The 27,906-nt window shown below is 32.9% G+C and overlaps 2 protein-coding genes across 10 annotated transcripts; both read left to right on the plus strand.

Annotated features, from left to right (window-relative positions):
- Positions 1-183: 183 nt before the first annotated feature.
- LOC101901253 (AP-1 complex subunit gamma-1) lies at positions 184-27,741 on the plus strand. 4 transcript variants are annotated; one of them, XM_011294072.3, is made up of 17 exons: positions 2,472-2,762; positions 6,802-7,232; positions 11,148-11,209; positions 12,728-12,869; positions 13,025-13,213; positions 19,363-19,601; positions 20,779-20,855; positions 21,728-21,745; positions 23,863-24,119; positions 24,181-24,565; positions 24,643-24,853; positions 24,926-25,064; positions 25,223-25,496; positions 25,579-26,025; positions 26,105-26,245; positions 26,304-26,411; positions 26,480-27,741. In XM_011294072.3, exons 2-17 carry the CDS (start codon positions 7,216-7,218, stop codon positions 26,579-26,581), a joined length of 2,808 nt encoding a protein of 935 aa, XP_011292374.2. In that variant the 5' UTR covers positions 2,472-2,762; positions 6,802-7,215; the 3' UTR covers positions 26,582-27,741. The 4 variants fall into 4 exon arrangements, with proteins under 4 accessions (XP_011292373.2, XP_005183183.2, XP_011292374.2 ...); XM_011294071.3 differs by lacking the exons at positions 2,472-2,762; positions 6,802-7,232 and adding an exon at positions 184-678; XM_020036603.2 differs by lacking the exon at positions 21,728-21,745.
- Positions 14,214-19,027, plus strand: LOC101889084 (probable RNA-directed DNA polymerase from transposon BS). 6 transcript variants are annotated; one of them, XM_059127371.1, is made up of 3 exons: positions 14,214-15,398; positions 16,243-16,764; positions 16,867-19,027. In XM_059127371.1, exons 1-3 carry the CDS (start codon positions 14,336-14,338, stop codon positions 18,507-18,509), a joined length of 3,228 nt encoding a protein of 1,075 aa, XP_058983354.1. In that variant the 5' UTR covers positions 14,214-14,335; the 3' UTR covers positions 18,510-19,027. The 6 variants fall into 6 exon arrangements, with proteins under 6 accessions (XP_058983354.1, XP_058983357.1, XP_058983356.1 ...); XM_059127374.1 differs by having other exon boundaries at positions 16,243-17,481; positions 17,532-19,024; XM_059127373.1 differs by having other exon boundaries at positions 16,243-17,481; positions 17,553-19,022.
- Positions 27,742-27,906: the final 165 nt, after the last annotated feature.

Here is a 27,906-nt window from a genome sequence, read left to right on the forward strand (position 1 = left end):
ATGCTACTGATTGTACTGTGCTCACCTGTATTTGCATTTAATTGACTGTGTTGAAATATCTACTCTCTTATCCTCTCCCATAAATGGTTGTTTTTGTTTTACTCCAGATAGATAAGAAGTTCCGTGCGTATGTTGTATATTTCTATTCTTCAAAAAAATGTCTGAGAGTTTCACATTCGTGCTTTGTTAAGGTGTGAAATAGTCGGTGAATTAAAAAAATTGTTTTAAATTTGGGTTTAACGGATTTAAAAACTTCATTCAACAGCGTGTTGAAATACCATAATTTAAAGACGAAAAGTTCCAAATAAAATTCGTAAAACTATGATTTGGAAGATGTTTTTGTGTGATTGTACCAGAAATTAAACGCCCCAAAGAAGATAACAAAAAACAGCAGGTGTTATCAGAAGAATTTTTACGTATATGGGCCAAAATAAACGAAGTAAAGAAAGTTGTGTCACTTCAATCTGATATTGTGTAAATAAATTTAATAAATATTTATTAGATACAACAGAAAAAAACGTGTCATTGATTTAGAAATTTTATACTTTCTACAATTTTGTTTAACAAAGTCTCTAAAAGTTGGCAATAAATATATAAATATTGTGATAATTCACTATTCAAAATGTATCCATATTACGAACAAGAATGGAGTGTATTGCCGCCCGATAACAATCGAAGGTGAGTTATTTTGTGTAGCCAAACATTTGCCTAGATTGCTTCAATTTTGAAGCAGTTTAAAATAGATCAATTCATAGTCAATTTGGTTGAATGAATTTAAACCCAAATTTTAAATGAAAAATAATTTAGATTAGCTAAAGTTATTGATAAACACATATATACACCTCTGAATAACTTGTATATTTTTGAAATCAATATATTTTTGCAGAAACTTTTTATTATTTTTGACATACCAATGTTTACTAATGCTGATGCATCTACCTGTATTCTTCTGCAATGGTATAGTATTTACATGAGCTATATAAGGTTGCCCAGTAAGCCCATTTGACAACTAAGTTTGCTGTCAAAAAGCAAATTGTGATTTGAAATTCAAAGAGAGTCAACAGTAGTCTTCTTTGCCGACCTTATGTAGGTCTTTAGATTTAGGTAGATTCAACTAAAAAATTTTTGAAAAACAAAGTATTTCTTTCATGATTTTAAATTCGTCATAGTGCTATGGCAAAAAGATACATTTTGATAGTTCTTTAAGTTGGGTAAAGCTTTTTTATGTACAGCTGCGTAAACGCGTAAATTATGTACAGCAGTAAAGCAGCCTTTAACATTTCTTAAAATTAGCAATTATTACGGTAAAGGCATGGTAGAAGAATAAAGGTAGGTGCATCAACGCTTGGGAACATTGATATGTCAACAATTTAAAAATGTTTTGAAAAATATATATATATATTTATATGATTTCTTATACGACACAAATCGGGGCTTGTTTTGATCAAAATGGTCAATTCCAAAATTGGTTTGACAGATCATTTTTTTTTAATTTTTAATATATCATTGTTCCCAAGCGTTGATGCATTCTTCTACCATGGTACAGCCTAGAATAATAATCATGGCATAATTATTACAGGTAGCAGTAAACCCCAGCTGATTTAATTCTATGGGAACTAGTGTCAAATTCGATATGACGTTCTGTCTTTTGTACAATGTATTTTGTAAAATGTATATTTTTGATATTAAATGTATAAAAAGTATGAGGTGTGTCTGGTTACTTTTCCAGCAGGAATTGTCCAGCAACTTCTTTCTGAGAGAGTAGGGTAGTTTTATTCTCTTTTGCAAGGAAAATGCAAAAAGTAAACAGACGCTATTCCTGCAGAAGCTTGCAACTAATCAGCTGATTTGTCAAAACAAACCAATTTGTCCCCCATAAGGAGAATTAAAACAAAGGAACCAATACTAATTTTACAAGTTTTTTAAATAAAAATGTTGGAAATAGTCTTTAATTTTCTTATTACATATTAATATTTACTTTTTTCACATTTTGTAAAGTTGTTCTTCAAAAACAATTAGTCTTGCTAATTCCAAAACAATATTTTCAAATTAAAATCACAAAAAGAAATAAATAAACAATAGAAAACATCTGATTGAATGTCGATGGATGAGAAGAAGAAGAGTTGCAAGAGATTGCAAGAAGAAATTTGTCCAGCAAGAATTTGCAAACTCTCACTGAAAGAACTGTCAAAATTTCTCTCTCCAACCGCTCTCTTTTGCAGAACTTTTGGGTTGACAGACGACTTCCAGTAACAATTTGTAACAATTGTTACAAACTTTAGGGTAACCAGACACACCTATTATTATTAATGTAGACATTGCTTAACTACAAATAGTTGCCATGTCTGGACATCTACGTTACATTAACCCACTAACTACATTTTTTCAAATTGGCGAAATTTCGGTTATTGGTTACTTGACACCACTTATTAATATAAAGTAACTTTATACTGTCATACATGCAATCTGGCCACTCTCGCCGTTTGACACAACATAGTGGTTCTTTTTACTGCACTGAAAATTTTCGGAAATCTTTTTAATGTTAAGCAAAGTTTAAATTATTCCATTAATTTACGTTTGTTTTGTTCAAAAACATATGTAAAAATATCCGTCAGTGTGTGTGCGAACCGAAAAAATATAAAGTTTTGCAATAAATAACCCAAATGTTGCAGAAAAAAATCAAGTGAAAAAATAAGTCAAGGAAAAAAGAAGCGAAGAAAAGAGGGAGAGCAACAAAAAATTTGTCGTGTTGTTAAAAAAAGGTTGGCTAAAACGACGAAGAAGACGGTTAACAAAACGATGATTTTTTTGTGTCTGAAAGGAAGTTTGAGTGTGATGATGATGAAATAATTTAAATGATCGAAGTGCAATAAAAACGAATTGTTTGTGCGTTAATTATCAATAAACAAAACGAAAACAGAGTAGAAAAATTGCGAAAATGTGTAAACAAAAAAACACTGCCGACAGTAAAAAAATATAAAATTGACATTTCACAGATAAAACAAAACTAACTACTATGCTCAATTAAGTTCTCGTGTTCTCTTTATAGAAAGACATTCCATAACATGATGACTACCTCCACACCACCTTATTACTGAAACACCTGTCATAAACATCGTAACAAATTTGGTCAAAAACAATATGGGTTTCTTAGGTTGTTTCGAATGTGTGCTGCCCCAAAGTTTTCCATGAATGTACCGCGCGCCATTTGTTTAATATTCCCTGCCTAAGAAGCTTAAATTATTCATAACATATCCTGCCCTCCTTTTACTTGCGCAGAGGAACGCTGCTTTTGAGTGCTACTATTTCATACTTGACCATTTTTGGTGTATTTGTGTGTTGGTTTATCTGTTCTCCCTTCAAAGCTGTTACCACCTTTCCAAAAAAATTAAATTGTTTTTGCTTGGCTTTATGTTGTTCTCGTTTTTCTATCCAATGTCATTTCAATTGTAAATACCCACAAGTCTACAAATGCATATTGGAGGCGGTAATCTACATTGGTTTTGTACGTAACTTTGTTTTGTTTTGTTCTGTTCTATAGGCTACTATTTGGATTTAAGTAGGTATAAGACTGATATTTGAATTGGATTAATTGTGAGTGTGTATCGAATTACACTTAATATTACTAATGTGGTTATATCTGTGTTTGACAAACCATTTTTTACATGAGTAAACCGTGTGTAGAGATTTTTCAACAATTCTCTTGTTGCCCTGTTTTGATAAAAAGAGAAAGTGATGCCAGATGTTAGAAATTACATGTGAACTGGGGTGTTTTTAGTTTTTTTTTTAATGTGCTTAATATGAATATATCCGTATACAAACGTTTTAATTATGAATCTTGTCTTTACATATTATAAAGATCTTAGATTTCCCGTTCCATCTGACGGTGAAATATCACCTCCAAACTTCCAACCAGTACGGGTTTTTCTGTCAAAATATATACACAGTTTATATATATATATATATGTGTATTGTTTTAAATAATAAAGAAAAAACTTGAAATTATTACAAATTAAGCTGCAACACAAATGCATATTTTCAATCTATACAACCATAAAACAATATTGTCCCCCTATTTTAGAGTTCTGAAATAACACAAACATTCCATTCATGTTTTGTGGGGTTTCCCCAATACAAATTTTATGAAAAATGTATAATGAACAAAACCAATTGTTGCATGTCTATTTGACACAATAAGACTCCAGTACAGAGTTGCATTTTTCTATTTGCTTTGAAGTTGAACAACCTTTCTTATTGAACCATGGGTTAAACTGAACTATGTATATATTTTAAGTCTATCCAAACAGTTATAGTTTTCAATCATATATTAATATGGTTAAAAATTGATTATGTTCTTGTTTGAAAAATATATTATCGAGTTACAAAAAGAATGTCTCAAAATATAGCCGAACATTGTATAAATCCCAAACAAAGTCTGTAATTTTAAATTCCTCAAGCCATGCGGAAGATTGTGTTTTGTTGACGATATTTGTCCTTGAAGAGTTAGATTGGTATAAGTTTCAGCTAAATTTTCGATTTGATTTATAGAATAAATTGGTCATGAAGTCGTTTGAATATCCACTTAACTACTGTTTCAGCGATGTCACTTTTCAATGTTTGAATCTGGTTCCGTGACATATGGCAACCCTTTTAAGAAAACTTTGCATAAGAAAATTCTCCAAAAGTATCTGTCAAATTCATTGTTTTTGTTGTCTCATCGTTTTGGCCATAATTGAAGGAAGGCAGGAATAGTATGAGAGAGAGCAAACTTTTTTGATACGGTAGCAGCAGTAGTTAGCGATTGTCACAACGCTACGCGGCGGAAGAAGAGTTAAACGGGAATAAAATAACAACAACGACGACAATAAAAAAGATAGCTACAGCTGGCTGGATAGAAAACGATACAAAAGAAAGAAGACGAGGAAAATGAATACTATAAAAATGTGTGGCACGTATAGAATAATTAAACACAAAGTGATTTTTTCATTTGATGTATTATCGTCGTAAAACATTATTGTGTCTCTGCCGCTGCATGCAACAAACCTACCCGCCGCTGCCAACGTTTCAGTCGTAATGTGTAGAATACCAAGGGAATATCCATGTAAATCTAAAATATAGTCTATGACCTCTAGTACAAAATACAAGTCAATTTGTCTGTCTTCCGTATGGTATGTACGTCGGTGCTACCACGTCCGTTGCTACCACGATGTAGGTAGATAGGTAGTTGTGAATAAATATATGTGGTAGTTGTTAACACAGTATTAACGAGTTAAGACGAAAATTGGTTTCGAGTGCAGAATACGATGATGACGGGGGGTTTTTAACAAATGGCTTTTATATTTCCAGTAAATACTGACCGACCTCCCCCTCATGTTTGTTCTGCAAAAGAATCATAACAATGGGTCACACACACATAAACGAACAAACAAAATTGTGTGATATATTTGCAAGAGACCGGATAACAAAACTCTGATATTATAAAGATGAAATTATTTTGGTCCATTATTGATTTTCTTTAGACTTCTCTTAGATGCTGGTATAATGTAGATTTTATGTGTGCATGGTTAACGTGAGTAACCATATGTCATATTCCAATTGAGTCGAAGTTTGAATCCAAACGGATTTGGTCTCACTTGGATGTGTATGTGTTTAAATGTTTTTTAAACGGTAAAAGTTAATTCTTTTGTACAAGAGGCGAGTCTCTGACCTATGGCTTCTTGCAGAAATAAAAAACATTGTTAGTCCATTCCCTTTAGGGTTCAATTTTCACAAAAACTGGCAATATAAATTTTTAGATTAATTCAAGTTATAGAAATAAGCCGCATTTTTGTAACTCTTAAAAAATATGATCTAAAGATTTCTCTGGCATTTTTATGTGCATTTTAATCACTCAACATTTGTCGTAATTATTATTTCAGTTACAAAACCTTTTAAAGTACCCAAACGACTTACGGTTTTATAATGACCAATGTAAATACGGTGGTTATGCATCTAGCTTAAATTGAGGCAACAAAACCATTTTTCTAATATTTACTTTACACTCCAATATCGAATATCTCAATTCATTGTTTATTTCTTTTCACTTGCTCTGGAGCGAAACAGTCGTGCCCATATTCGAATGTAATATGTAAATTGAAAATCTCAATTCAAAATTGTATCAGTATCAGAATGTCTGTCTCAGTTGTAAAATGCTTTTCACGATTAACAATAATGATTGGGTCGTTGTGTATACAGTCAAGTCATCTTAAACGCAACATCGTTAGTTGCAAATTGTATTAAATACTGACCTTATTCAGAGAAAATAACCATACAGTTTCCAAAATATTCTAGACATAATTTTGTTCTTTAAAATATTTACGTATATAGTGTAGAATCTTAAAGGTCTGATATTTTTAAAATATTGTTTATGCGTATTATTAGTTTGGAGAAATTATCGTATGCTAAAATCTAACTGACTTTTGCTAGTACATTTGTTTCTGTTTTGCGTTGTTACCAATTGATAAAATGAGAGTGAGAATTACATTCGAAAATATTAAAACAAATCGACCGCTAAAAAGAAAAAAAATCGGAACAAAAGTAAAACGTATTGCAGTGTGTGAGTTAATTAAGATCATTCAGTTCATTGACTAAGCTTCAAAGGCAAGTCTAAAAATAACCATGTTTCTCCAAAGCTATTGGTAGGCATCGTCATCACCACATTCCGACGTTTATTGAAAGCCATGAGAGGTTTTGTGCAATACCTTTAATATATATGTACCTATATATAAATTGTTTTTGTATATTTTTTGCACATTGAAATAGAATACAAAAAACAACAACAACAACACACGGAATAATACACCATTTAAAACAAACAATATACCTACAAGCCACTTGAAAAAAGTGGCAACAACAAAACTACCAACCAATACTTAAAGCATCCCGTTTAAAGTGATTCATACATAAGCTTAGGCACCGCAACGTATTGTTATAGCCGTCGTCGTATTCGATCGACACTTTCATCGTCATTATTAAAAATTAAAAAAAAAACACAATTGTCATTATCATCGGCAATAGCAGAAATAGTGGAAGCAGCACCAGTCACCACAATATTGACATTGGCTGTTTCTGAACATAGTTTTTGTTACAGCCTTCGTCTTCATTATCGCCAAAAAATCGTCAGCCACATTGGATTGCAAGTAAAAATACCGCAGCAAGTAATATCAGCAGTCCAATATGAATACAGAGCATGGGTAATATTTCTATATATATATTTCTTTAATACCTCTTCATGTAATATTTAGAAATGTAATGTTTTTTTACTAAAATTTTAATTTTTTAAACAACCTCTTCAATATAAGTATTATTTAAAAATACAATTTTTGTTATTTATCTAAAGTTCATAACAAGATTTATATCTTTATATAGCTCGTAAATAGTCCTATTTCATTTCAATGGCTCTTTCCAACAGTTTGGCCTGAATTCAAGGATTAATGCTTTACTGTTGTTGATTTTAATGCGTCAATTCAAGCGGGCTCATCCGTGACATTGTGACACAGGACTTCTAGTGTTCAACCGCGTTCTTTCTCTATATCCGAAAACCTTCCTGTAAAATATACAGCTCTTTTTTGTTTTAGGCTTTTTCCGATTAATTGTGTTGTGACTTGGGCCGGTGCATTTCTTTATCGAGTTACTGTGAGCTGTTAATATGTATTTGGCGTAAAAAAGTACTGAACGGGCGTTGAAGCAAAGAATGATAACTTCTTATGAAATGAAATAATTATATTCCCTCTTCAGTAGTGGAATTCTTTAACTCCATTTCTGAATTACCGGAAAAATCAATAAACTTCAAATGCTTATATTTTGGTAATTAACGACATTTGTCGGTAAGTTAGCAACGAAACTACTGTTTTCGCTAAGGTCTACTGATAGATACCAATGTTGTCAACTATTATTTCTTTTTTATATAAAAATTTTGCATTTGAAAGTTACCGATTTTTGTCGGTAACTCATGAAATGAGTTAGAAAATCCCACTACAGGAAGCTTTTTATTGACCAAAAAAAGTGTCGAAATAAAACATAATTCTATGTTATTTGTGTGAAGAACATCTTTATAGGATCCAATGAAGCTTTAGTTTTTCTTTGCCCTCCAATCACAAAACATGTCATAATTTGCACGCATATCTAATATTTACAACTATAGAATTGCCCTTAATAAATCTCGACAAAAAATATTCTTATCAATGATTGATAGTCTTGTTAATGGCCGATTAAAATCAGATCAATTATTTTATAAACAGTGAACTGTTAAATATAGATCGCCTTGATATTTTAATAACATTGGAACTACCAACGTAATTTCGATAATCAGATTAGAATATTTTATTTTTTAAAGTTTCGATAGGCGATAACATATGTTATTTCGAATTATTATATTTTAGTTATATTTAAGTACATCAATCGGCTTTTTGTAAACTGGGAGAATTTGTAAACATCAAACCCATGGCGATTTTTGAATATAGAAATCCTCCAAAGGCTTAATTGTTGTTGGAAATAAATATCGAAAATATTTGAAGTCAACTTCTGCAGTAAAATAATTAGGAAAATCGACTTGAAAATATTGCTGATCACCATTACATCGTAACATTGATTACTTCGGTTCTTGTGTGGACGAAGAAGGACACTTTAACTAACGAGAACATAATGTGTATATATCCATTTTATGTAGATGAGAGAGCAAAGTGTTAGAAAATTTAACCATCTCCGATGTTGAACTAAAAACCCACCTTCAATTTGAACATATGTATAAGAACTTGAGTAATCAATTATATCACATACAAAGTTGCAAGTCCTCAAGCTATATTGAATAGCGTTCACTCAGATGAAGTTCCAGATGCCATTAATACAAATCGCGTGATGCCGTACTGGGAGCACATTTTACGAGCCAGGGTTGTTTTGAGTAGCAATATTCTGAATGGTGCAGCCGCAGCAAAACCTTTTAGTCAAATATTGACGAAGAAGTGCAAAACATCTACCCTTTATGAGATACTAGTGAGCAAGACGCACAGGACATTTTCTTTTCTTTTTCAATTTGAAAACAGATATTCTGACCTTTTGAATAAATCTCATCGATCTGGAACCAATTCTTTTCAACAAACTTACGATTTGTATAAAATACAAAAGTAAAGGATCGGCTTATGTCGAAATAGGAAAGCCACGTCACCAATGAAAAAAAAACACAGATAGTCACAGACAGTAAAGTCTTTTTCCAAACAAAATGAAGATTTTATATACTCTTTGTATATAGTGCATTTCATTCTTGAAATAGAATCATATATTCATACAAAATGTTTATCTTGTTTTTTTTTCGGAGTCACGAGACCTAATAAAAATTTCGTGACATTAGGCCTTTATTTACGCTCTCCATCCTGCCCAGAGGGTATTCAAAACAACGTTGGAAATTTAGCTTCATGTATATATTTTGCTATACCTCCGATATCTGACTATATACGTCAATGAAATCGGCATTAATTTATAAATAAGAAGTGTCCTCTTCGATTGTTTGTGATTTGACGAGTATAGACTTGCAGCGTTTGAATTGAAATCTTGGCAGTTCTCACACAAATGTCATGGTTCATTTCGCCCTGTAAATATTATCCAATTACTACCCACGTTGTGACCCATAGAGCGACTGCACAATGAGGTGCGTTTTTATTTTCGTCCATTTCATCTCCTAAATATTTTACGGACATCTCCAGTTCCATTCCGACCCTAACCCAAACTTCCTACAAAATTTTTTGAGAATCGGGTCACAACTGCGATCATTCTAACAAATAAACATGTGTAGACGGACGGACACACATGGCTAGACCGACTTAACTCAACGAGGTAGAAAGATCGATATACTACTTGTTGAGTCTATAATCAATTTTCCGAAATGTTACAAATTTTTTGGCCTAATCAAACTTATAATTAAACACTCAACACATCGAGTTGCATTGTATAAATAGATTGTTCCCGCTAGAAGTGGCTAAGTAACGAGAATACTTAATCCACTAACTTAGTATCTGAGTTAGCATAAGGCAAATCAAATCACCGAATATCTTAAACGTTGCTATAGTACAAGTTTTTCTACTGTCTTAAATTATCGGCTGGCCAATTTGCATGTAATTACAAAATTTTTTTTTTTTTGGATTGAAGATCAGGCGCATGCCGCACAGCATGCGTAACAATGGATTTATTAAAAGGCGACTTCGGTTAGCATTTTAATTTACGTTAGGGACTGGTCAATTGACCACCTAGATCGTGAGATTTAAAACCTTTAGACTATTTTTTGTGGAGTTTTGTTAAAGCTTCTGTCTGTACAGATGAGCCCACTTCAATTGACATATTGGAAGACAACATTGAGGCATTTATTAGAAATGTTGGAGAGAATATGCTAAATTTGAAATAAACGGATGGACTTTTTGACGCGGATGGACTTGAAACGCACTATCAATTCAAATAAAGATTATTATTACTTTTTTTTTGAAAAACTTTCAAAACAAGTTATTTTAAATTTACTTAATTATAACTCACAAAAATTAAGATATGTGTTTGAAAAATATATTTGTACATTACTGAATTATTGTAATTTTTTTATTAATTTTCATCGATTTCGACCCTATCGATTAAACTTAGAAAGATTTAAGTGTCACGAAGGCTGGCTGGGAAGAATTCGTGATTTATTACTTACTTTTCTCAAACCATAAAGTTCCCTTCCACCTAAAAAAAATGATGTCATTGTGAAAAAATAAAAAAGTTTTTTTCTGATATCAAATATTTGGCTAAAATATTTCTTTGGTCATTTACATATGTATATAGCGAAATTATTAATATTTAACTATTCCCCTTCAACGAGATATCCTCTCTGACTCCATCTGTTTTAAGTTTATTATCTCAATTTGTATTACTAATATTGTGTTACTAATAAAAATATGTATATTATATTCGCATGTATGACTTATTTTGAATTATATTAATCGTCTATTTACTTCTTGTGTTTTTTTTTTGTATTTTTTATGTTATCACGTGTCTTTGCAACATGTTTGATTGAACCACGTGATATCCTTTATCCACCACCCATCCCTATATCCCCATTTTGATTCCCGCTTCCTTATTATTTACAGATTCAATCCGGCCTTTAATATGGCTACAATACGACAAGCTTTCTCAGAGGCTGTGGAACGCGGTAAGTCAACAGTTAAACAAAATCATCCATCTTTCATTTACTTTAATTCCGACAGTCTGGCTTAAATCATTGTGTCAATATTGCCTTTATTTTGGATGGGGGTTCGTCAATATATGTTTTCATTTTACCTCCTCAGCATATCTTTTACCCGTGTGTTTTTCATCTTCCACACCAGCTAATTGAGCAATGTAGGCATTAATTAACACTTAAATTGTGGATTTTAAATATACTTTACGTTTTGTACTGCACAGACATGCATACATTAATTACCTCAGATAGACAACCACATTTAGTTTTATTATTCTCTTGATGTACAAAGCGACAAGGTTTGGGACAGATGCAGTCCAAACGTTGAGCAACGACGAACGAACGAAGAATACACGACACAGACAGACAGCGACAAAAAATGGCACATACATAAATCTTAAGAGACAGAAAACACATCCACCCACATTCAAAGACATTTGACGCTGAGCGTTTTTTCAACTGTTATTAAAGCCGACAATTGCCTGGTGCTGTTATTTTTGCCGCTTGCACTTAATATTGACTGGATTAGGTCTTGCAGATTAGATAAGTGCAGGTGGGTATTTCAAATATTTTCTAAAAAAATCCTTACAGGGTTGAGGATGGTCTAGATATAGGCTAGAACGAACAAAGGATAAACTCCATTGCCCTGAGTGCGGTCAGCTAAATAGTACTAATCTTGTGTCAAACTTTATGTAATGACTAAAAAGGTTTAGTATTTGATTGGATTGGTTGCATTGATTCAAGTATTTTTAGGCATTAAATATTGTAATGGGTAGTGAAACAATTTATTTATTTATTATAGCGAAATTGCGTATATTTCACCAGGCGTTTCTGAAACTCTCGATCGCTTTAGATTTAATAGTCAATAACTTAAAAGTTTTGAGGGTTGCTTATCTGCCGATATATAGTATTGACCGAAGGAAAAATATTTCCCTATTCCCTTCTCCATGTACGTAGTGCGGATAAAATTCAATATGATTTAAACAAAGCTATCAAAATTCGATAGGGATAAGGTGGGGACATGAATCTTGATCACTCCTTTGCTAGGAAATTTGGGGACTCTTCATCCAAATAACAACATAGAGATTTGTCTCCTACACTTCGTCAGACACAGCTTTAGGTAGCCTTCTTCGCTGCGATAAAGTCATACTATTTAATTTATGTACTGCGGTTAAAATTCAATATGATTTAAGCACATCACTCTCAAAATCTTTTCTTATATTTGTGATTATCATAACCATTAATGCTGAAATCCCTACAAATTACCAGACTAAGTAACCGCCTAAGCAAGACAACCGGCAGACTGACACAACGGCAAAAAAACCCAATTTGCATAAATTGTTATGGAAGAGTGTATTTGTTGAGGTGGTTTAGTTGTAGTTGTTGCTGCACTACTTTGCCGTCTTTTTCCGTTTTCCTCTTTCATTAATAACGTCTTTATGCCATTTTTTCTGAAAATTATAATTTTTTTCTCATTTTTCTTTTTTTCAGTGAGGATGCCGACACCTACACGTTTAAGAGATCTCATAAGACAGATACGTGCTGCTCGCACAGCTGCAGAGGAACGTGCTGTTGTTAATAAAGAATGTGCCTACATACGCACCACTTTCCGTGAAGAGGATCCAGTATGGAGGTTAGTTGTTTGCCTCTCGTCCAAATGGTCTTAATTTAATAATTAATGCTACGTCCTTTCCCCTCCCTCCTCTTTGATATTTTCATATGTTGTCATTATGTTTCATTTGTTGTTGAGTTCACATATTTAATTGTTTGTTGGATTTCTATTTTTAGATGTCGCAATATTGCAAAATTACTGTACATACACATGTTGGGCTATCCAGCGCATTTTGGCCAATTGGAATGTTTGAAACTTACAGCCAGCTCAAGATTTACCGATAAACGTATTGGTTATTTGGGTGCGATGTTATTGTTGGACGAACGTCAGGATGTTCATTTGCTCATAACAAATTGTTTGAAAAAGTAAGTTGAGTGTTCCACATTTGTTGTTTTCAAAAGTAAGTGGTCATATACGCTGCGCTATAGGTACAGTGGGTTATTGATCAAATAATATTGCTGCACATATGGAAGGCGTACAATTTTTCTATAAAATGCCACACCATACTATTGAATACCTTAAAGATTATTCTGCTTACAGAAGACCTCAGTAAGCTGGAAGAATTAAAAAAAGGACATTCGAAGTACATATTTCTCAAATAGGGCTATTATTTTTAGATAATCTGAACAAATCGGTTTATATGAAATCCTCAAATTGCATTCAATTAAGGACAACCTCAAAAATAAGCTACTCATTTAGAGAAAAACTCACTCCTGTATCTAAAGAAGTATTCACATACATAATAACTTAACATTTCTTGTTTTATTGACTACCTACATATTTGCCAACTATTTACATATATTGCTACAAAAAGATAGTTTCTCCATGACTTCGTTACCGAGCATTTGTAGACGGAGTTGAGGTTGGAGTGTGAGCTCTATTTGTAGATCAACTAAAAAATCTTCCATATACATAAGCCTCATAATCGCATTTTATCTACAAAAAAAATCAAAATGGCCATTCAAAGGTCCCAAAAAGGTATTTAATCAAAATAAGATTTTGAAAGGGTGTTGTATCTATGAATTCTGATCTCAAGGCCGGCTTTGGTAGATGAAACTAAAAGAACTCCATAAAGATGTTATATTTTTGTAGAATCTCAAAAAAATCTTAGATACTCAACACCTCAAAATCGTATTTTATCTACAGAAAATTTGAAACGGTCCTTCTGTCTACAAAGGTCCAAAAAATGTATTTCATCAAAATAAGGCTTTGAGTAAGACTATGAAGAACTTCAATACATAGCCCTCAAAAAAGTCTTTTTTTTATAGAAGGCATTCTATCTATAACGGATTTTAATGATTGATGATTATATTTGTAAACAATATAATCTCAACTGAAAAAGAAAAATGTTTTTGAAACGTTAGAATTGGCAACGAACAAGAATACACGTGTCCCGCTTCAAAGTTTTATTTTATTAAAGTTTTCAATTTAATTGAAAAGAAATTTTCACCGGTGGTGCCTCCTGGTAATTTTTACGCCATTTTTTTATGGCTGTAAGTAATTTTCAGGAATCCAGGATGAAAGAAACAATCATTAGTGACAACGCCCTGTTAGGCGCTTGCAACTCAAGGAAACGGCGTGCTTTTGATGACGAGGAGGTTGATGTGACTTCCTATGACGTTAGCAACCAAAACCGCTTCTCAATTTTGAGTAAAATTAAATTTGTCGATACATCTAGCCAAGGTAATTCTAACAATTTGAGTGAAAGTAAGCCAGCTGCCAACAGCCGTAAGGAACGGCCCGCCAAGAAAAGTCCCAACAACGTGGAACCAAAAAATAAGTTTTGTCCACCCATCTTCATTTATGATCAAGATATAAACTTGTTGGCAAAGCAACTGGAAGAGAGAGTGCCAGCCGGCTCTTTCATAATAAAAAATGTGAACAAACATAAAAGTAAACTGTACTTTAACGACGCTTCGCTGCATAGCGAAATGATGGCGATTCTTAGAGAAAATAAAGTAAAATCATACTCTTTTACCCCTACTGAACTAAAACAAATTTCCTTGGTGCTGCGTGGTTTGCATTGTGGTTCCTCCGTTATTGAGGTTAAGGACATTTTGGATTCTGAGGCGCCGGGCATTGTAGCCCATGTCTCGAAGTTGGTGACAAAACACTCAAAACAAAACAACTATGACACCGGGCTTTTTTTAGTTACGCTACACCCAAGCAAAACCAAAAACGATATTGTTCACATCAATAGAATTTTACATCAAACCGTCTATTGGGAAGTTCCCAAAAACAAGGAAAAGGTCATTCAGTGCAGGCGCTGCCAACACTGGGGGCACATTGCCAAAAATTGTAATTACCCGTTTAAATGCGTTAAGTGCAGCGACAGTCATGAGCCAGGTGCTTGCTCATTAAAAGAAGCCGAATCCAATGTCCCTGTGTGTTCAAACTGCGGTGAAGCCGGTCATCCTGCCAGCTGGAGGGGTTGTTCCTCATATAAAAAATATATGGAAAATAGAAGAAATCTATTGAGAAAATCCAGAGAGCAGAGAGAGGTAGCGGCCCAGCAAGTTAAGAAGTCGATTTCTGCAATGATTGTTCCTGGTAAGTCCTTTTCCGGTTGTTTTTCTTCACCACCAACTTCCCAATCAAATGCATTGATTGACGAGTTTTTAAAATTGTCAAAATATTTTATGGAGCCCGAAGTTCTGACCTTAGAACAAGAAATCGAGAGATTCTTGAACGAATACCGACATATGCCAAAAAGTGAAGCTAAGGCTGAGTTTCTTCGTATTTTAAACAAAGTTAAAAATGGTCTATAAGGCTCTTAATATTATGACTTTTAACGTGCGCTCGCTCGTAGACAAGATGCGGCAAATTGAATTACAAAATATGTTATTTTATAATAAAATTGATGTTTGCCTCCTACAAGAGCTTCATCTGAAAAACAAACGGCGAATTTACATTAAAGGATACAAACTAATCTCTGACGATAGTCCTCTGGGTGTAGCAATTTTAATTAAGGACAACACTTTTTTCAAACGAGTAGCATTGGAAGATGTGCGGTTTCACACGATTTTTCTCGAAATAATTCTTAAACATGGCGGTGCTGCGAAAAGGTATATGATTGGATCTTTATACATCCCTTCAAATTTCCCCAGATTGGACATAATTTCAGGTCTTGATAAAATTTTCAACCTTGCTAATAATTATGATGGTATGATTGTTGGAGGTGATTTAAACTCAAAAAACCCTTATTGGGGAGATCGTATCCAAAACCCGAATGGAGTTTCTCTTTGGAATTGGCTTCAGGACAACGTAAGTGACGTACACAGAATCTGTGATGTGAATCCCTCATTCCCAAATGGGAGCTCATACCTTGATCACTTCCTAATTAGCAGGCATCTTATCTCCTTTAACCCGCCTAATTACGAAATTTCATCTTTAGCTTCGTTTTCAGATCACTACCCACTAAAGTTACAATTGCGATTAGCTGACTTTGAATTCAATGTAATACCATCTAATTCATTCCAATCGTTTAAGAATACCAATTGGTCTCATTTTAAAAGAGATCTTGATGCAGCCTCATCAGACCTTTTGCCACCTATCAACAGAAATCTGAGCAACCCCGAAATTGATAATATCGTGGACAAATTTTCTCAAACCCTAGCAAACATGGCTGATAGACATTCCACCAAAATCGAACTAAAAAATGGCAACTGGCCTCTGCCAGAAAACATTAAACTATTTCTAAGCCAAAAGCATAGGTGGCAGAAACAATTAAAGAGAATTTATCATCGGAATGGCAATCGAACTTCTCCGGAATATAATATTCTGTCAAAGCAGATCTCCTTGCTAAAAATAATTATCAATGACTTAATCAGATTGGAGCAAGCTAAAAGGTTTGGGAAGTTCCTGCAACAAATTACCCCCGGTCCATCGGCTTTTAAGCAGATTAACAGAGTCATCGGTAAGAGACAATCATTACATAGCCACTGTATTACATATAATAACATATCGGCTACAATTGATGAAGATAAATGTACCCTATTTCACAATTATTATGGATCAGTTTTCAGCGAGCAAGCCCCAGATAGCCCTGTGGAAAACATAGATTCCAGGATTGGTCGTTGTTTGGAAAACCTTCCTCGTCAAATTTATACCTTTAATGATGATTTCACATCCCTCGATAATGAAGACCTTTACCACTTCACAAATTCGGAGTCTGTTAAAAGCATAATCGCCGCTTCTAAAAACAAGAAATCCTGCAGCATTGATAACATCTCGAACTACATACTGAAAAAGATCCCTGAGTCGGCCATAAAACTCTTAGTCATTGTCTTCAACAACTGTCTTAATAATGGGCACTTCCCCCCATCGTGGAAGATTTCAAAGATAATTCCCATTAAAAAAAAGAACTCCTCAGAAAATGTGGCTGATTTCAGACCTATTTCACTGCTCTCTAATATCGGAAAACTTTTTGAAGCTGTGTTAAAATCAAAAATCGAAAATGAATTTGTTATAAATCCTCTTTCATACTACCAGTTTGGATTCAGGCCTGGAAATTCGACGCAACATGCACTTCTTAAACTACACTCGGATATTGTCTACAACCTAAGATTGCAGAATTCAACAGTCGCAGTATCATTAGACATTCAGAAAGCCTTCGATTCGACCTGGCATAAAGGTATTATTTACAAGCTAATTGAACTTAATGTTGATCCATTCCTCATTAAGTTGTTACATAACTACTTTCAGGACCGCAAATTTTGTGTCCAAATTCAAAATGCCATTTCGGATTTTGGAGAAGTAAGAAGCGGAGTCCCGCAAGGGAGCGTCCTAGCGCCCCTCTTATTCAATTTATATCTTTATGATTTCCCACACCGCCACTTAAACTCGCAAGCTATCCTGTATGCAGATGATTGTCTTATCTATTCGCACAACCAATTTCCAGACGAAGCTCGTAACGCAGTTGCCACACATCTCAACATCATTAACAACTTTTACAAAAAATGGGGCATTAAAATAAACCCCACAAAATCTGAAGCTATTTGCATTCGCAATGCGAGTGGCAAATGTCATAGACTGGTGGTGCCGCAAAGTAAAAACCTCTCTCTTCCGCTTGATGGTATCCAAATTCCATTCAAAACATCATTAAAGTATCTAGGTGTAACCTTTAGTTACCTATTTCGATTTAATCAGCATGGTCGGCTTATCACCACCAAAGCAAAAAAGGTTGCTGGAATGTATGCTGGTATCCTCAAGAGTAAATATCTGCCATCACAGACAAAACTTCTAATTTATAAGGTAGCGATACGACCTCTGCTCATCTACGCTTTCCCTATTTGGTTCTCCATTTCTCCTGTGGTGGCCAACAACATGGAAATATTCGAGAGAAATGTCTTACGCAAATGTTTGAACAAAAACTTCCAATGCTTCTCGAAACGTTACTCGAACGAATTCATTTACACCAACGCTTCCATCAAACCTCTCTGTCACTATGCGATGCAACAACACCTAAAATTCGCCGAAAGACTGGAGCATCACGAAAATCCATTAATGAACGAAATCTTTGAAGCAAACCACAATACCACATGGACTTCGTCTACATACCTATCGTCAGTAGGAATACTTCACGAAGATCTTAATAATGTCAATCTAACCTCACCTCCTCAATTCTATATCAAGGCTGTGCCTTGTTCGCATCGAGGATAAAATCTTACGTCTCCAGTATTATATGTTTTTAATGTTTTTTGTATATACGCTTATAATACAATTATATGAACGCTATAATTTCGTAATCTCAATTATAAAGATTATTATCTGTTTATACTTGTATATGTACATACTGTAATTGTACTTTCGATTTACATTGTTATAAAAAAAAAAAAAACGATTATTGTTAATTGTTAATTTCATGTTTTTATTGTTACAGGAAATTCATTGTTACCCTGTTTTCTGTTAGGTTGTTTCCCTTAATATTGTTAATATCAGACCAAGCTCTGTACAACACCGTAAATGTCGTGAGCAAACATTGTTTTTTATACTGTCACTATATTACATTAAATGTATTTTATAAGAACTATTAATTCGTATCGAATTGAAGATGTCAACACTGTTAGAGTTTATTAGTTCAATACGTTTACAGAACTAAAATCAACATATGTTATTGTTTGTTACTAAATATAAAATTGTAATATCTGATAAAAAAGAAGTCTCAATAAAGAAAATTGAATTGAATTGAAAAATGTTTTTGAAAAAAATGACTAAACCACTGTGCTACCCGCTGATATAATGACCAATAAAAAGAATGAGTTATTTTTACCTGATATTGCGTGCGTCTTTTTTGGTACCGCCTGTCTGCATGCATCCATGTGTAGTAGTACATTCATTGAATCAATCATATGTGCGGCGTTAGTCTTTGGCCACTGCTCCTGCTCCTGAGACCACCTCAGACAAAACAGCAACAGGCGAAAATTAATTAAGTTCTTTTGTATTTTAATCAATCTGATTTTTCTTGTCGTTGTTTTTTCTCTTCTCTTTTGTGAATTCTCTTCGCCACCTCCAGTGATTTAAACAGTTCAACACAATTTGTTGTGGGTTTGGCTTTATGCACACTCGGTGCCATAGCCTCGCCTGAAATGGCACGTGATTTAGCCAGCGAGGTAGAACGTCTCATGAAATCACCCAATACTTATATACGTAAAAAGGCAATCCTTTGTGCTTTTCGTGTTATTCGACGTGTACCAGAGTTAATGGAAATTTTCCTACCGGCCACACGCTCATTGTTGAGCGAAAAAAATCATGGTAAGTTTTTTTGTTTTTGTTTTTCTGTTATGTTCTTCTTTTTTACCTTTAAAATATTGAGGAATTTTATTGTTTTATATTTGACGATTAGGGCTTTATTATATTAAAATTAAGTTTACACGAATATTGGATTAGTTTGAGACATGCAAGAACGAAGCTTTTGTAAGCTTTCAAGGAAACCAAAGCACTGACATGACATGTTTACCTGTTTCATGGAAAGGGGTTTATGTGAAGTAATACTTAACTTTTATGCGAGTTTCCAATAGATATAATTTCTGAGAACGTAATTAGCGACATGTTTTTATTCAAAAAAAAAATTGTTAACATAAATCAAGTGTCGGTGATGATAATATAAAAAGATACCCAGTTTTATAAAATAGTTTCAATAAAAATGTTGTTATCAAAAATCATTTTATCGACAATATATTCTATAAAACCGTGTTATCAACAATCATGTTATCAACAATATTTTCTATAGGAAATCGTGTTATCGTCAATATTTTCTATAGAAAATCATGCTATCGACAATATTTTCAATAAAAATCATGTAATCGTCAATATTTCCTATAGAAAATCATGTTATCGTCAATATTTTCTATAGAAAATCATGCTATCGACAATATTTTCAATAAAAATCAATTAATCGACAATATTTTCTATAGAAAATCATGTTATCGACAATATTTTCTATAGAAAATCAAGTTATCGACAATATTTTCTATAGGAAATCATGTTATCAACAAAATTTCTATAGAAAATTTTGTTATCCATAATATTTTCCATAGAAAATCTTGTTATTGACACTATTTTCTATAGAATAATGACAACATATCTTTTATTGACAATATTTCCTTTAGAAAATAACGTTATTTATTATATTTTCGTTAGAAAATCTTAATATCGACAATTCTTTCCATAGAAAATCCTGTCACCGACAGTATTTCCATAGAAAATCCTGTTATCGATAATATTTTTTTTAGAAAATCATGTTATTTTCTATAGAAAAATAGACATTTTTCATAGAAAATTTCGAAAATTTTATTTTTAATATTTTTTATTAAAATATATGCTATATAAAGTCTTACTATCGAAATTTGGTATTGACAAAAAAATCAGTTATCGACAGTATTTTGTACAGGACATGTATAGTAAATTTTGCATTTTTCTCATATTTCAGGTATTCTAATAACTGGCGTTACATTAATAACAGAAATGTGTGAAAACAGTGCGGATACATTAATGCATTTCAAGAAGGTATGTATATAAATATTTTCGAAAAAATGTTTACTCTCATAACCAGTGTAACCAGGCACTCAATGTGATTTCTTTGCTTTGAAGCTCAGACAATCTACTGCTACGTATATCATCATCAATGTGATCATGAAAAGAAACGATGCTTCGTTTTCCTATACTTTTGCCTATATTAATATATACCTATACATAAAGTGTACATAAATTCCAATTGAAATAAAGAAAGTTATACTATTCCCATTCAATTGGAATGTGTCTTGATTGTTGTTGTAGTGACATTTTTCTTCTCGCATTTCCTTAATACTATAATACTTCCAATGCATAGCACACATGCTAGCCCACTTGCTGCATATACAGTTGTGAGAAATTCAAATAGCATTCAAGCAATTAATCTCTAAAAATGTTACTCTAACTGGTGCAGTTCTGTGCAATTGGAAGATATTCTAAAAAGTAATGCTGTATTGCTATTCTATTGATCTCAACTGTTTTAATAAATTAATTTATTAAACAAAAACACTAACAAAAACAATAGCATCGTGTTGGCATGTTGAATGTTTAGTGAAGTGAACGAACTAAACTTTAAACTGATGTTGAAACTCAGGCGACATACCACCTACTAACCACATAACCAACAACAAAACCATTAAGATTGGCTGGCGCATTTGTCCCTTTTAAGTTTTCTAATTTTTCGTTTTGTTATTTATTATTCGATTACATTTTCGTTAAAAATAATTATGCTAATTGTTATTATTATTAATGCTAGTTTATTTTAATTTTTCCATTTGCAAACCTTAACAAAAAATAAACTGCTCCCACCAAACAAAATCAAACAAACCAAAATACGTTTACCATTTGTATTGTAATTTGCTTGCCAGGATAGCGGAAACCGAGAGGTATGAACCAAACATACGATGTTATTATGATTTTTTGGTTTATTTTTGTATTTTCATTCGGATTTAAATTTTGAATTATAGTTATTTGAATTATTTTCAGTCTTTTTCCATGTAGTCAATTAGAATTTGGCAATGCTTTTTGTTAACTGTTATTGAGATGTAATTAATCTAAACTTAAGACTGTTAGATGTGCACAAACGTTCAAAGATTATATCATCGTTAATCACAAAAATATATATATACAGGATGAGATAAAAAAACTGCAAAAAGTCAAGCGCCATAATTTTTTTAATTTTATTGAATGAAAGAAAACCGCTTGCTTGAGGTGATCGACACTTTGGTATTTTTTAGTGCCAACCTTGCTTTCCAAAATACTCCAGACACAATAGTTCAACGGATTGTTATCCTGAAATTTTGGTGGCCATTGTGCGCTGAAAATGAAGCGAGGAACCTCATTTTGTAACCATTCTTGGGTGGCTCGTGCTGAGTGCGATGGTGCTGAGTCATGTTGGAATGTCCAAGGTCTGCGGCCAAAATGTTTGCGTACCCAAGGCGTTAATACACCCTCCAGAATATTTTTGCTATAATATTCGGTATTAATTCTAATGCCAAGGCAGATTAATACGAGTGGAGAGCGACCATCGGCTGTTGTGGCGGCCCACACCATCACCATAGCCGGCGCTTGAGTTCTGGTGGCTAACCGAAGGTGCACATTTTCAGCTGACCTCTTTGGCAAGTAAACATGACCATTTTGTTTGTTTACAAACTGCCGGACAACGAATGTTTTCTTATCGGAGAAAACCAAATTCAGCAATTCAACACTTTCGGCCAAGCGAAGCAACTCTTTTGCTCTATTGAGTCTATATTATTTCTGTTGCGGTGTAAGTTTTTGCACTTTTTAGGACTTCAATGGCTTTACCGCCAGCTCATTTTTCAATATTTACCGAATGGACGACGCGGGTTTCGATCATGTCTTTTCGAACCATTTCTGCTGATGTTGCTGTTTTTTTAGTATTTACCACTAGAATTCTAGATCTCAACACACATATACATTTTCTATTTCTATGGGAAATCTTGTTATCGACAATAATTTCGGCAAATAATCTTATTATCGATAATATTTTCGACAATCTTTTCTATAGAATAACTTGTTTTCGACAATATTTTCTGTTTGATAAACCCATGGTACAATGATATCATCCATATGATTTTAATTTTTTTATTTTCTTGGCTTAATATGTCATCTTTATTTGTTTATGTATGTGTTTTCTTTTCAATAACAAAAAAATTGTTCAGAAAACATTCAAATTCGGGTGTTTTCAAAATGTTTATTTCAACGTATGCATCGACAAAATCTAGAGTTTTTGTAGCGAAATAATCCTTTAGAGATATATAGTACATGATTTTGAAAAGAAGTGTTGACCTTTCATTCAATTATCGCGGTTTTCAATTATTTATTCAAAATAAATGCAACAAGTTGTTTGATTTTTTATTGTTTTGATACTAATTCTGACATTACAAGCCAAACAGGTAGACCTCTATACTTGCAATTTTTTCAAAGTTGACCTACCTTCTCTTCATTGTACCATGGATAAACCCATCTTTGAGATTGAAAGAAAATATTCTTATTCTTATCCATAATATTTTCTATGAATTGTTTTGGGGAATATTTTCAGAAAATCTTTATGCAGAGAATATACTTCTAAATTAAAAGGTCTTATTATATTCTTTAGTAGGACTGTTAATTGATTTTTTAATAGTATAGATTCCTTTAAAATTAAATTAAATTATTATTTTTTATTAAAGTTTAGAGCATTTAGCGTGTTTTGATGTTTCCAAAATAGTAATTTGAATTACAATGTTTATTTTTTGTTTTAATTAGTACGCAATATCACAAATGAAACTAATATTTACTGTTTCTTGAGCGTTAAACTGCACAATTCTGCTTTATACTCTTACTTCAATTTCACAATTCTTCAACTATATACCTTCACACTGTCTCAATTTTGCAATGTTACATCAATAATAACAATTTGTTATTTCATATAGATTTAATAAACATTTCTTTATCATAACTGAACAATTTTTAATAACATACTCTTTTCTTTTACAATTAGATTGTGCCGAATTTGGTGCGTATCTTAAAAAATCTTATACTAGGTGGTTATTCACCTGAACACGATGTGAGCGGTGTCAGCGATCCATTTTTGCAAGTGAAAATCTTACGGCTGTTACGTATACTGGGTCACAATGATACAGATGCATCGGAGGCCATGAATGATATACTGGCGCAGGTGGCCACAAATACTGAGACAAGTAAAAATGTTGGCAATACAATTTTGTACGAGACGGTGTTGTCTATAATGGATATAAGGTTAGTGTGATATTGATGACTATATATATTTTTAATACTTAATAATTATTTGTCATTTTAGATCTGAAGGTGGCTTACGAGTTTTGGCTGTAAATATTTTGGGTCGTTTCCTGTTGAATTCAGATAAAAATATACGTTATGTTGCATTGAATACATTGTTGCGTACGGTGCATGCAGACACCTCTGCTGTACAGAGACACCGTACTACTATTTTGGAGTGCCTCAAAGATCCCGATGTTTCGATACGAAAACGTGCTATGGAATTGTCATTTGCTTTGATAAATGCCCAAAATATCCGTACGATGACAAAAGAACTATTGTTGTTTTTGGAAAAAGCCGATCCTGAATTTAAGGCTCAGTGCAGTTCAGGTATGATTCTAGCTGCTGAACGGTATTCACCCAATACAAGATGGCATTTGGATACCCAGTTGAGTGTTTTAATTGCGGTAAGAAGGCACTTTCGAAATACTTCTCGATAAGAAAATAGTTGTACGTATGTATTTTTTCTTACTGGATAAATTAGGCCGGAAATTATGTACGTGATGATGTTGTGTCCTCCACCATACAACTTGTTTCTAGCAGTCCAGCAGTTGAGCAAACCTATATAACAAATCGTTTTTGGGAGTCCTTACAAGTATCCAATCATTGTGAGGACAAACAGCCATTATTGCAAGTGGCCGTGTGGGCTATTGGAGAATATGGTGACATGTTTATGTATGGTCCCAATGATGAAGGTAGGTTATTCCATATGATCCAAGTACATAGTAAAATTTTATGAATTACCACTGGTTTTATTTTCTTTCCAGAATTTGAACGTCCATCTGAAAGTGAACTAATCGCTATGTATCATAAATTTTTAACGTCTGCTCAAGTATCAACAACTAGCAAGCAATATGCTTTAGTGTCATTAGCAAAGCTAAGCACCCGACTCCAGAGTTGTGTAGAGTAAGCTCAATTTTATAAACATATGCCATATTTTCAATTATTAATTGAATCAATATAAAAAATTGGACCATTTTTAACATGATGTCCTACTTTATAATCTTTAGGAAATATGAATTTTCGTATTAAAGTTTAATAATTTTTTCTCCTCTTTTTCACAGAGAAATTCAAGCATTAATTACCTCATTTGGCAGCCATTTAAATGTAGATTTACAGCAAAGAGGAGTGGAATTTTCACAACTGTTCGGTACATATAAACATTTGCGCCCGCCTTTGTTGGAAAAAATGCCAGCAATGCAAGTTAGTCGTATGTCATCACAGAATGGTGAAAGCAGTGGTTCATATGAAGACCATAGTCCTGATTTAATAGAAAATGGTTTGGGTGATGAACAAATAGGCACCGAAAGCAATATGAATACCATGAGTGATAATACGGTAAGTATATTGTGTACATATGAGTATTTGAAAGATTTTCACAAATGACTACTTGTTATCTATTGTTCTCTTGCCCAATTAGAATATTCTTTTAGATCTTTTGGGTGGCTCTGACTTATCGGCACCAAACACAATTACAAGCCAAGATCTTTCTGTACAAAAGAAAAATACGCTCAATGCTAACAATGATAATACAAGCACTTCGAATAATCAAGATTTCCTTGATTTACTTGGCTTGGATATGTCTGCGACACAGTCGTCTACAACAACAACAAATCTTACCTCCAATGTTGTCAACAGCACCAACACAAACATGAACAATGTGTTAATGGGTGTTGGAACCGGAGGAGGCGGTGGTGGTCTTTTAGACATTATATCAACTGCCAGCACTGCACCCACAAATGGCAATGATTTATCATCGATTATGGCTGCCGCTAGTATAAACATGCCTTCAATGGACATAACCGCAGCTAATTCTCTAATAAATGATCCTTTAGTTACGACAGCGGCTTTAAATAATGTTAGTGTGGTTAGTATATGCCAATATAAAAAATTAGTTTACAACAGAAAATAGTAATGTTGGGTGTTTTTCTTTCTTTACTTTATAGCCTCAAGATCCGAAATTGACAGCTTTGAATAAGAATGGCGTTTTAGTTCAGTTAGTTCCCGTTAAAACAAACGATTCCATGCAAATCTATATGACAACAACTAATAGTTCTAATACCACATTAGAGCAATATCTATTTCAGGTAAGTGGATTGTGTGGCATTTGAATTTGAATTCTTCTATACACTTACATTTTTGCAGGCGGCAGTTCCTAAGAGTTTTACACTACAAATGCTATCGCCTTCAGGCTCAGTACTACCACCTGGTGGTGCCATAACGCAAGAAATGCGCGTTGTTAGTACGTCGAATGTAAGCTACATCGCAATTTTATTCAATTGTTGCAATTAAATATTTATAAATATTTGTTTCTTTCTCAGGCTACATTACGCATGCGCATACGCATATCATATGTCGCCGATGGAGCAAATGTCTTAGAACAAACAGAAGTAAGTGGTTTCCCAGATACAACACCGGAATAAAACTAAACATAAAGAGAGATAATTGGTTAGGAAAGAAGGCAAAAATGATAAAATCTAAAAATTAAAAACCCGAAACGCGATTGCAGTATATAATAAATTTAACATTAACATAAATACATAATGATAATAATTTAAAACATAATAATATATATAGTGATGAAGATAAACAAGATATGGAACGTTAACGTGAAAATAAAAAATAGCAACAAAATCAAATCATTCAAAAAGCCAACAACTAAAGGACAATTTATGGTAAATAATGATGATGATGAAAAACTCCCTCCCCATTTGCGAAATGCTAAAAGAAACAACACAACAAATGTAAAACAAGCAAACAAACATATATATTTTTTTGTAATATACAAAACAAGTATAATAATAACAACAACAAACAAACACTGTGTTATTATTAACAAACAAAATAACAGACTTGTTTTTTACACATGAAACTGTCCAAAACAAAACTCCCTTTTTAAGACACAATTTTCTGCAAAACTAACAATCTAAAGAAAAATTATACATACTTCTTTTTTAATTCAACTTTTACTCGTACTCCTTCTCTTGAAATAATTTTGCATATACATACATACTCACCAACATCATATAAACATACCTAAAGAAAATATAAAAGTTTTTTAAATTAGGTCATATTTATGACAAGTGAATTCATCACTCCGTCACCACACACACCCAAATAATTTTTTTCCAAATCAGACTAAATATATACATGAAAAACCAGACAAAAAATAAAAACAAACAAAATCTTTATACTAAGGCATATGTTAAAGTTGTAATTTGTAATATACTAAAAGGATAAATAAACAACAAAAGCAAAAAAATAACAATACTTGAAAAGGGATAGTAAACCAATAACTCTAAAGAGAACTATTTTAAACATTTAGGCTTCTTTGAGTTGAGTATTTGTTTGTAATTGTTTTGTTCTTTTGGGTTTTACAAACACAAAGAGTTGCATAAAAATTGAGATTTTTTGTGAAACTTGGGTTATTTATGGAATTTTATGCATTTGACTCCAGGACTTCAACACATACCACATTTTTTTTACCAAATTGTTGCCCATTTCTTATTTCTCTTAAATCTATACATAGGTTACTAATCAATTATTGTCCGTGGCAAAGCCTATACATTACAAATTTTGATAATAGGATTTTTAATAGGTAATATTGTCAATAAAAAGACTTAGAAAATATGTTCAGTAATAAGACTTTCTGTTAAAACGTATGGTTCCGTTCCTCTTTGGCGATACGCAAGTTAATGCAAACAAGAATGACATTCCAAATATGATTTTAAAATTATAGATTTAATTA

The sequence above is a fragment of the Musca domestica genome, unplaced genomic scaffold (genome assembly GCF_030504385.1).
Source record: "Musca domestica strain aabys unplaced genomic scaffold, Musca_domestica.polishedcontigs.V.1.1 44, whole genome shotgun sequence".
Taxonomy (NCBI): Eukaryota; Metazoa; Arthropoda; class Insecta; order Diptera; family Muscidae; genus Musca; species Musca domestica.

Excerpts from the sequence above, each read along its gene's own strand:
- LOC101901253 (XM_011294071.3), top strand. The coding sequence starts at position 623 with ATGTATCCATATTACGAACAAGAATGGAGTGTATTGCCGCCCGATAAC. Across the intron at positions 679-11,147 it reads CCGCCCGATAACAATCGAAG|ATTCAATCCGGCCTTTAATA; the intron begins GTGAGTTATTTT and ends TATTATTTACAG. Across the intron at positions 13,214-19,362 it reads ATAACAAATTGTTTGAAAAA|TGATTTAAACAGTTCAACAC; the intron begins GTAAGTTGAGTG and ends CGCCACCTCCAG.
- LOC101889084 (XM_059127370.1), top strand. The coding sequence starts at position 14,336 with ATGGCTGTAAGTAATTTTCAGGAATCCAGGATGAAAGAAACAATCATT. Across the intron at positions 15,399-16,242 it reads TTCTGCAATGATTGTTCCTG|CTTCGTTTTCAGATCACTAC; the intron begins GTAAGTCCTTTT and ends TTTCATCTTTAG.